Source organism: Sphaerodactylus townsendi, linkage group LG12, assembly GCF_021028975.2.
Source record: "Sphaerodactylus townsendi isolate TG3544 linkage group LG12, MPM_Stown_v2.3, whole genome shotgun sequence".
Taxonomy (NCBI): domain Eukaryota; kingdom Metazoa; phylum Chordata; class Lepidosauria; order Squamata; family Sphaerodactylidae; genus Sphaerodactylus; species Sphaerodactylus townsendi.
In genome coordinates this window covers 31,491,467-31,502,178 of record NC_059436.1, presented here as the reverse complement: position 1 = coordinate 31,502,178, position 10,712 = coordinate 31,491,467, and the positions used below count along the sequence as shown (strand labels likewise).

The window sequence follows — 10,712 nt, the reverse complement described above, 5'->3', positions numbered from 1 at the left end:
GGCCTGTGGAGAAAGGAAAGTCACAGCATGTCAAGAAAATGAGCAAGAGAGAGGCAGAGCAAAATCCCTTCGGGGTCCTGCCATGTGACACGCCAAAACTGAAGGCCTGTCTGAATTCCACACAGCACTGAAATTTAAACATCACACCAACGTGGTGGAATTTGGTGCTCCTGTACAGCTGAAACTGTCAAATTCAAACAGTGATGAATGGCCTTGAAAAAAAATATATCAGGTTTTTCTTTCAAAAAGAACGGTATTTTGAAATTTGAACATTTTTTTTGCCTTCCAGTTTATAATCGGAAACTGAAAAAATGTTCAGCATTACAGGCTGAAATTTTGTGTGATTTCAATGTTTGCTTTTCAAAATATCCCTTTCAGCTTGATTTCCACGGTAGTCCGGAGATTCTGGGCTGGCTGCCACACCCTGGAATTGACAGTTGGATCTTCTGTACTTGGATCCAATTTAGCCTGACCCCCAAAGCTCTCTTGGTAATGTGGGATTAGCAGATTCTGCAATGCCCCCCCCCCGCCCCCCCGCCAGCCCCTGCTTCTGCCCTTCCTTTCTCCTTCAGAAATATTTTGCACTCCATTCCTTTGGAAAAGAAGAGTTGGTTTTTACACCCCACTTTTCTTTACCTGTAAGGAGTTTCAAAGGGGCTTACCATCACCTCCCCTTCCTCTCCCCACCTCAGACATCTCGTGAGGTAAGTGGGGCTGAGAGAATTCTGAGAGAACTGTGACTGGCCCAAGGGGACCCAGCAAATTTCCTGTGGAGGAGTGGGGAATCAAATCTGGTTCTCCAGATTAGAATCTACCACTCTTAACCACTACACCATGTTGGCAATAATGTGCAATCTCTCTGACAAACACACACTCTGTCACTCATACCCCACAAGGCCATGCCAAGGCAGGTTTTATTACTCTGTCAGCTTCTCAGTCCTCCTACCCTGGTCACATCATTTTGGAGATTTCACCTTAGCCAGCAAGGACATTCAGACAGAATTCTCTGTGGAGGAGGAGAAGAAGAAGAGTGTGGATTTATACCCCACCTTTTTCTTCTGTGACGAGACTCAAGGCAACTTACAAATTCCGTTTCCCTTCCTGTCCCCACAACAGACACCTTGTGAGGTAGGTGGAGCTGGGCGAGTTCCAAAGAACTATGACTTGTTGGAATAATATCTCCTGGTAATGGAGATTATTCCTGTTCATAACAAGCAGAGTGCACGGGAGGCTGAGAGTACAGCAGAAGCCTTACCTCGTGTGCGTGCGTGTGAGGATCCCATGTGCGTGCAAGCCTGCACAAAATAAAGTTGGAGTCAATTGCAGTTTCTAATCTAATAAAAAAGTATTTATTAGTGAACTCCATTTTCCTCTCACCCAAAGGTCAGCCAGCAGGCTTCATGTGTAGGAATGGGGAAACAAATCCATTTGACTAGAGTCTTTGATAAAAGTCTGTGCTCATGTGGAGCAGTGGGGAATCAAACCTGGCTCTCCAGATCAGAGTCCACCACCACTACATCATGCTGGCTTTCCACTGAGGCTGTGGAGTCTTCTGCTGGACAAGGTCCTTCTCAAGGACATGAAGCCTGGAGATTATGGCCAGGACTGTCTACAGCTAAGTCAGGAAGTGAGAAGAGGACAGGCTGGGAGATCCATCCATGGGCCAAAGTCAGGAGGTTCATCTGAAACAAAAGCAGAGGGAGGTTCGTGGGCTGTGGGGCAAGCCTGGGGGCATTTGGCTGTTTCCATCGGGAAGGATAAGCATGGAAGGGGTTGGATTCATCATAGTGAGAACATGAGCAGGTGTGAGAATCCCAAAGGCTGTGATTATGTGCCAAGAAATGCAGCAAGGGGTTATGGAGGGAAAGAAAATGTGCTTTGGGTCTTCAGGTAGGCAGGGAAGAGGCAGGCCAGCCACTGTTCCCTGTGATTCAAATGGGACTGGAATGAAGAACTGGAAGCAGCATTTATTGCAAATAGAAATTCAGCAGTATCCCGTTGTTCACCCAGAAGAGGGGGAATCCTCACGAGGTGTATCTAGGGGAAAATGTAGCCCGGTGCAAAATCTTAGTTTTCTGCCCCCTCCCCCCCGCCACCGCCCACCTTCCCCCACCATGACCAAAAAACTTTTTTTTGCACCAGGTCTTGAAGTCAGGACCCGGAGAGAAGGAGGAGGGGTGTATCTAAATGGGCGCAGCCTGGGCCCATTTGACCCCATACCTGGGTGGTATGCCCCGATCCTCAGCTTCCCAAATTGGAACCTACATGCATGAGACTGCGCGTGGCAAGAGCGGCACCTCGAGAAAGCCAAGAACACCCATCCCTCCACTGGTCAGTCAAATAAGGCTCTCCAAAGCTGGTGTCCATGGAGAGATTGGTTTTTGCTTAATGGGTGATCCCATGCAAGGCTGGGGGTTGGAGTAAAGCACAGGAGCTCAGCTCAAGGTCTTGCTGTCCTTAGGAGGGGAGAGTGTTGGGAAGAAACCCCACTGCTCCTGCTGAGAACCCTGCTCCTACACAGTGGCTTCCAAGTGCAGAAGTGAAGGAAAGCAATCCCACTGGAAACCTGTCTCTAAGGCCACTGCAGCCGTGGCTGCTAAGTGGTGAGGAAAATGCACACACAGAGGCACATAGATGCTGCTCATCTAGGAGAGCCAGTGTGGTGTAGTGATTAAGAGCAGGTGCACTCTAATCTGAAGAACCAGGTTTGATTCCCTCTCTGCCACTGGAGCTGTGGAGGTTTATCTGGTGAACCAGATTAGCCTCTGCCCTCCAACACATGCCAGCTGGGTGACCTTGGGCTAGTCACAGTTCTTTGGTGCTCTCTCAGCCCCACCCACCTCACAGGGTGTTTGTTGGGGAGGGGAGGGAAAGGAGTTTGAGTCTCCTTGCAGGAGAGAAAGGGGGGATATAAATCCAAACTCTTCTTCTTCTTCTTCTTTTGACAATTCCAGCCATCCCTTTGGTTATTTTGCATGGCATTTGTATTATTCAGGTCCCTGTTTGCAGTGCCTGATCCCTGATTCTCAATCATGGTCTCAATAAGATCTTATCAATTTATACATTCTGGGACCCAATGGACAGTGCCCTACAGTTCCCCGTCCAATGCCTAGATTTTGTCCGAAATCCTCCGCTGTGGGTCGCCGCCCCAAGAAACCCCACTGAATAGAAAAAGCCCACCTCAGTTCTCCCCGCCCCCAAGAGCGCAGGACCGCTCTGCCAGGCCCCCGCACAACGGCAAGAGCCCCCCCCCCCCCCACCCACGCGCTCCCGCCGCCGTTTTTGCAACGCGGCATCTCCGCCGCGGTCCTGCTCCGCCAGACCCGCCCCTTCCGAGCAGGACGGTGTCCAAAGGAGGGGAGGCGGTCGCTGCAGCCATCCTGCCCCCCCCCGTTCTTCGGTTCGATCCGCTCCGGACGTCCGAGGGGAGTGGACACTGACCCGAGGGTCCGCGGAAATACAGTGGACGGAAGGGCGGCGCACCTGCTGTCGCTTGGGAAGGGGCGCGCAGGGGGTGCCGCCGCCTCGACGTCGCCCGCTATGTCCCTGCCCAAGGCGAGCCCCCCGTGGGGTCCACCGGCCCGGGGCCACGACTGACGGCGCGTACAAGCGAGGGCAGCCAAGCCTCCGCCTCCCCGCCCTGGCCCCTCCCTCGAGGCTCTACCAAGGGCCGCCCCCTGGGCGCAAAAGGTGCCCGCCGGCTCGTGCTCGCCGTCCGCCAGGCTGAGCTTGGAGACCCCCCGGCCCGACCCAGTCCGGCCCGCTCTTGGATCGCCGTCCGCGGAAGGGCCGCGGTGGAGGGAGGCTGCCTGCCTGCCTGCCGAGGGTCTGTCTGTCCCCTCCTCCTCTTCCTCCTCCTCCTCCCCCCGCAGGTCAGCTCCGCGGCGGCTGCAGCGGACCTCGCCGCCTGGCTCCTCGTCTCCGCCGCTGCTGTCGTCGGGCACGGAGACCGGCTGAGACGTGCCGGGCTGGATGGAGCCGCCGCTCTGACCGGCCGGCTCGGCGTCGATCTGTTGCTGCTGCTGCTGCCGCCGCCGCCGCCGCCGGGAGGAGCCAGGAAGACGGGCGCGATGCTGCCGGGGGAGCCCAGGACCGCGCCTCCGCCTCGCAGGAGCTGAGCGGGAGGACGGCGGCGGCGGCGGCGGGGCGGGCTGGCCGGCCGGCCGAGCGGGCGAGCGGGGGACTCTGCGGGCGACGACGGCGGAGGGGAAGGGGCGCCCCGGAGGGTCTCATCGGAGCTGCTTCTGCGCCGCCGGTGCGAGGCATTCGCCTGCCATGAGTGTAGCCGGCGTCCTGTGGCTCTTCCTCTCCCTCGGTGAGTGCGCAGCCGGCCGGCGGGCGGGCGGGCGCTCCCCGGCGCCCCGTCTGGTTCCTGGACGGGAAAGCGGAGGGGCGCAGGCGGCGGGGGGAAGGGGGGTGGGTGGGCTGTGCGGGCGCCGCGGGGCTGCCGGCCGAGCTGCAAACGGGGCTCCGGCGGCTCAGCGCCGAGAGCGACGCCCGGGCTGTTCTCCTCGCGTGTAGGTGGAGGAGTGTGCGCGCCGGCGGGTGTGCGGGCAGACCGCAGAAACGTTTCAAGGAGAACCCGCTCGGCACGAAGTGTCTGCCCGAGGAAAGTGCGCCAGGTGGGAGCGGAGGCAGGGATGGGGCGCGGGGGGAGGGGGTTCGATGCCCATCAGGGGTCGGCTGCTCGCCTGTCTTCTGCCCCCTCCCCCCCATCCCCCGCATTACAGGAGCTTTCCCCTTCCTAGGTACCCACAGCGGCCACCAAGCCTCCCCCTCGCCTGGAAAGTTGAGTTGGCAGCAGGGGAGACGGGGAGGGGGGGGGACACCATCTTTTGTTGCAGACCAGCAGGAGCACCCGGGGGTGGGGGCTGGCTCAACTGGCTTTGCCCAGGGAACGGAGGAGGTGTGGACCACCGAATCCCTTCCCCTTTCCCCAGTCCGTCTGGGGACCAGGTGCGTTCTCAGGCAGGAAAACCTTTTTTTTTTTTGGGGGGGGGGGGGTCGTAGGAATCTAGATTACGTTTCCCGGGGGAGGGGGAGTTGCTGAGCGAAAACGGTCCAGATGAACTGCGGAGGCTCGCCTTGGATAAAGAGATTCCACCCAGGAGGGTGACTGTAAGGTGCCAAGAGCAAATTTGGGATGCTGAAAGCTTGGGATGCTGAAAGGGGCCAGGCTTCTTTAGTGGGGAAGCAGGAGAGAGAACAAAGTGGAGGGCACACTTGTGGGCTAGAACTCTGCGTTCCAGGTAGCGGCTCCCCTGGAGTTCACTTGCTCTCCCCTCCTCCGCAGCAACCCAGCACAGCTGGAGGAAGTTCCTGCATCTGCTCTAGAAAGTCACGCAGGCTTCCAGAGCCTGGCAGTGGCCGTGACATTGCTCTGAGGGGCCCAGGGATGCTCGCTTTCCTCCATCGGAAGATCCCTCCCCTGCTGAGCATCCCAGGCAGATGCTCAGCTAATACAGCTTTGACCTAACTTAAGCTGGCTGTTGCTGACTTGCCATTGGTGAGGGCCCCTAGTGCAATTAAAGAGACCCCGTTCTCCCCATCGAGGTCTGGTTTCAAGATTGCTAAGCTGTTCTCCCTCCACTGCCCTTTTCTGCCTGTTTGTAGACACTGCGTTGTCTCATGTCCCTTGTCATTGTAAACACTGGTCTATGCACCGTATCTGGTCAGGAAATTCAGTGGCTACGATTGGGGCTGTGGCAGCTACAATAGTAACATTTGGAGCTGTTTTATACTGAATCATACGACCGGCCTGTGGAGTCTTCTGTGACTGGCAGTGGCTCTCCAGGGTTTAAAGTAAATGTTTCATGCCGGCCATTTCCTGATCGTTTTAACTGTCGATGCCAGGGATCGAACCTGGGACCTTCTACATGTGAAACAAATGCTTAACCACCAAGCCACAGTTCTCTCTCCTCAAATGGCCAGCAATAACATGAAACAGGATAGATAACCAGGGGTGGCAGGGCAGGGGGAGGGATGGCTAGCACCATACAGATGTATGGTTGGATTAGACCAGTGGTCCATCTAGTACCGTTTCCCACAATGCCTGCTGATCAGCTGCGCCAGAAGGCCCATGAGAGGAGCACAAAGGCAGAAACCTCCTCCTGCTACTGAACATCTACAGTTGACATTCAAAGGTAGACTTCGTCCAAGTGAGGAAGCTCCGTTTAGCCATCGTAGCCAGTAGCTATTGATGAACCTATCTTCCTGCCTCTGAGTTATCCCCTTGTAGTTCTTTGATGTGACGATCATTAATCTATCCTGAATGTGTTGCCCATGAGTTCTGTGGGGTGACCCTGAGTGTTTGTGTTTCGAGATAGGAAGAAAAACAAGGCTTCCCCTCCAGCTGCTGCCTCCACATCATGTAGAATAGTATAAATCTCTCTCATATCCCCTCCTTAGTCATCTTTTTCTGAACCAGAAAGCCCCACATTCTGTAACCTTGCTTCATGAGGAAGGAAGGCACTCCCACCCCTTGCTTTTCGGGCCTGGCTGCCTTTTTCTGCACATGCCCAGCAGTGGTGTGTGTGTGTGTGTGTGTGTGTGTGTGTGTGTGTGGATGAGCAGCAAAGCCATGGATTTACTTCCTCTACCTCACAAGGATGACACACAATGGAAACATTTTTTTCTGCATTCATGAAAGCGGGGGTGGGGGGATTTGCATCTGGCATTCCCTCCGTGTTATCACATGGCAGCTTGCCATATATATCTGGGGTTGGTGGGAAGGGGTATCTTCTTGGTCGGCTTGCATTCAAAGGCAGCATTTCTGGCTACAGTCTGGCTTAGCAGAGAACAGATGTGTGTGTGTGTGTGTGTGTGTGTGTATTTCCCAAGGCTGCAGCAAACTATGGCCTGGTGGTGGGAGAAGTGGTCAGGGGAGGGTAGTCCGTTACAAATGCATCCCCTGGAACAGAAAGTTGGCATCCAGACAAGTGTTATGCTAGATTCCCCACTTTGGAGGGCCTAGGGATGCTTTTAAGTATAGCTTTCAAGCCTCTCTAGGTATGGATCAAGTTAGATTCCAAGGGTAACATCCCACCTTGCACTGAATGCCAGCAGAGATCTTGGCCAACTTGCCTCGTAACAGCAAGCAGAGCAGGCTCCGGAAATGGGGCCACATGTCCTATTAGAAGGGGGGGAAATCTTCACCAAGATGGGAAGAAGTCCCCCTGGAATGGCAGAAGAGGGCTTTTTTTGGGGGCCTGATCCAGGACTTACAGAATGAGCCTCCACTAAAACTGGCAGTCAGGAGAAAGCCTTTTTCCTTTGGAGACCGGAGCCCCAACTGGAGCGCTTCCTGGGTGTAAGCCGGCCAGCCACTTTGCTGGGTATTGCCCTTCCAGATTGTGGCTGCGCTTCTCACCACTGCTGCTTGGCACGTTGCTGATTTGAAGGGCTGCCTGACACGGCACGGCTTTGGGGTCCCAAGATGCCTCTGAAGATTCCCATCTCTGCCTAGTGACGAAAGCCAGTCCCGAGTGCCCACGGTTGCGTCTGAAGCGAGAGCCAAAGGAGCTGGATCAGAGGCAGTGCGGTGCTTCACAGGAAACTGGTGACGGAGCTGAGCTATGGGAGGATTCCGCGTGCAGCTGGGATGCATTTGCATAGGGAGAACAGTCAAGCTGGATCTGGAGGGGAATTGCCAAGTTTTTTTTGTGAGTTTCACTTTTTCTGAGCTGAAATGTACATTTCAACGGGGCAGCTTCTTCTTCTTTTTTTTCTGAACAGGCGTGCAAAAAGGCCTGTACCTTGTGGACTAGCCCAAAGGTTGCATCAGCCCTTGGAGACTTGAAAATGACTCTTGGGGGATTCTTCTAGCAGTTCTTTTCATGGAGGACTTGGACAGAAATAGCGGACAATCCCGAAGTGCTGTCAAAATGCTACCAAACATGGAAGAGCTGTTGGGAATTGGAATGACTGAAATGGGATGGATAGCTTGGACTCAGGTCTAACCAATCGGCTACTCGTCCATCAGCTGCTGTTTCAGCTTGTGGTGGTTGCCCTTGAGTGCTACCTGGCCTTCTTGTCTCACATTGTCCTTGGCTGTGGAATTCTGGGCCGGGCACCTGTGGAAAACTGATGGGTGAATGGACCTTTTGTGCATGAAGGAATGGGTAACCTTCCTTGGCCTCCATGATTCTGTGCTTGATGAGGCTTTTTTATTTTTGCTCCTTAAACCTGAAAGGATTTTTCGTCATACTCTTCTGCCTTCTTTTGATTTAACGTTGGAATTTGGTACACTTTGGTGTTTCTCAACATGCAGCAAAAAATCAACCTTTACTCCATCCCCACTAATGGTCACTACCTTTCTGCTGCCTTCCAGGAAAGCCTGGGTACAAGTCTATTCTTATAGGATGGCCAGAGACTCACAGGGATGCTATGATGCAGGAGGCTGCTTGGCCTGTATCTTCAAGGCTGCCGAGAAGGGCAGGGGCCAGGGGTACAAAATGCTGGGGGGCTGGAGTGCTAGGTTAGATGAACCTCAGAGAAAGTAGCAGCATCCCTCTTCTAAAGGTACCTTGTGTGTATTCTGATGTGCCTCCCCCACTCACAATGTGGCATGTGTGTAGGACCAAGAAGGGGATGCGTGTGGCTCTTGGTTGCCCAGCATATCTTGTTATCTGTCAACAGTTCCAGTTCCAGGACAGTTCCATCTCCTAGCTAGGCTGTATTTGGTTAACTGAGTGTCACTCAATTCCTCTCATTGGTTTTTTATTGTGTTATGATTATTGTTATGCCAAATAAAGGCTTATTAAAAAAAATTCCTCTCATTGGCTCATTCCGCACATGCAGAATAATGCACTTTCAAGCTGCTTTCAGTGCTCTTTGAAGCTGTGCAGAATAGCAAAATCCACTTGCAAACAGTTGTGAAAGTGGTTTGAAAACACATTATTTTGTGTGTGCGGAAGGGGCTATTATTACAGTCCCTGCCCTAGGTAGCTTTAGTTCCTGTAGGTCCCATGCCCTCTAGCATTGGCCTTTGGGTGGTCTAAGGAGACCTTCTCCCCTCTCTTCTGGCAGCCAAAAACCAGCAGCCTGAACTCCCAAATTTGTTCCTAGTCCAGGGGTTACTTATTTTGGAAAGGAAGGGATCTGCTCATTGTGGACATTCATGCATAGTGCGCTATTAAAGTTGCTCCCTCTGTGTGTGAGGCAGAATTCCTCCCAACCCTGAGGGCCTAGTTGTGAATAATGTCTGGAGTGGGGGTGGGTGGGTTGGGGGAAGGCCTGATGTCGATGATGGCAGTTGTGACAAACAACATTCCGTCCCTCCTATGCCCCTCCCATGTGAAATTTTGGGAGCTTCTGCAAAGTTCCAAGTGGCTTCAACTTGTCCTCTCACATTTAGAGGCTGAGCATCTTTCTTTGGGGGAACTCAAACCATGTTTTAAAGGATATCAAATAAACAGTCCCTTTGACCGTTATCCGCCGCTGCCATTTCATATTATCAGTTTATTTCAGTATGTATCCGGCCTTGCTTCCATAGAGATCTGGGTGGTATAGATGTATCTCCCCTCATCCATTTTGTTCTTAAACAACCCTATAAGGAAGTCAGAGTGGCATAGAGCAAGTGGTCCAAAGTCACCCCAGCAAAGCTTTCACGGCAGAGTGAAAATCTGAACCTGGTTCTCTCCTCCAGTTGTAGTCCAGCACTCTAACCACTGGACAAGACGGGCTTTCTCCACAAATAAACCTTTAATTCTGGCCTACAGGCCTTTGCTACAGCGCTGAAGTATATATCCCCCTCCCCTTTGTACATATCAGGGAACAAATTATTCCCTTCAGTGGCCATGTTGCACCCCTACCCCCATACCATTGGGACCGGCAAGTGCTACTTCAGTATGGAAAATAAAAACTGCTTTTTTTAACCATCTGGAAACGGCCTGAGGCACAAGTCATTGGAATGAGGAGTGACCGCTGTGTTAGGCTGGCAGCATTGGTTAGGCTGGGTACCAGTGAAGGTGTCACTTCGACTCGTTTTTCAGTTCAGAAGACAAACAGCCCCACCAGTGGCATCCTTTCCACTCAGTCTCTGCGGCTGCAGCCGTATCTCACGTGGAGCTGCCTTCTTCTGAGTCAGACCCTTGGCCTATCAAGGTCAGCGTTATCTACTCTGACTGGAATAGGTTCTCCAGGCCCCAGGGAGAGGTCCTCCCATCACACCTGATCCTTTTAACCGAAGATGCTGGGGATCAAACCTGGGACGTTCGGCATGTGAAGGAGATAATGTCCTGCTCAGCTGCAGTTCATAGAAGAATAGCTAGACTCGAGCCTAGTAAGAACAGTAAGCCTAGTCAGAACATAAGAACTAGCCTGCTGGATCAGACCAGAGTCCATCTAGTCCAGCACTCTGCTACTCGCAGTGGCCACCAGGTGCCTTTGGGAGCTCACGTGCAGGATGTGAAAGCAATGGCCTGCTGCTGCTGCTGCTCTTGAGCACCTGGTCTGCTAAGGCATTTGCAATCTCAGATCAAAGAGGATCAAGATTGGTAGCATCCTAGAGACCCACAAGATTTTGGAGGTTTGAGCTTTTGAAAGTCTAAACTCCCTTCATCAGCTACTCAGTTCACAGAAGGTTGTCTTTCTAGTATCCGTTGTACTCTTTCAGGCTTGGCCTCCATTGGCTCTGTTTAGTTCTAGACTCTAACCTTAGTTGGGCTGCCTCCTGGCCTTGACTGTGCCAGAAAATTAGGCCATGAGGCACT

At 53.2% G+C, this 10,712-nt stretch overlaps 1 protein-coding gene across 1 annotated transcript in view; it reads left to right on the top strand.

Annotated features, from left to right (window-relative positions):
• Nucleotides 1-3,932: 3,932 nt before the first annotated feature.
• Nucleotides 3,933-10,712, top strand: part of GFRA2 (GDNF family receptor alpha 2) — a 96,439-nt gene continuing 89,659 nt past the window's right edge. Inside the window, exon 1 of the mRNA XM_048513274.1 lies at nt 3,933-4,315. Within this exon, the coding sequence (XP_048369231.1) occupies nt 4,276-4,315 (40 nt within the window). The 5' untranslated portion in view covers nt 3,933-4,275. The remainder of the gene's footprint in view (nt 4,316-10,712) is intronic.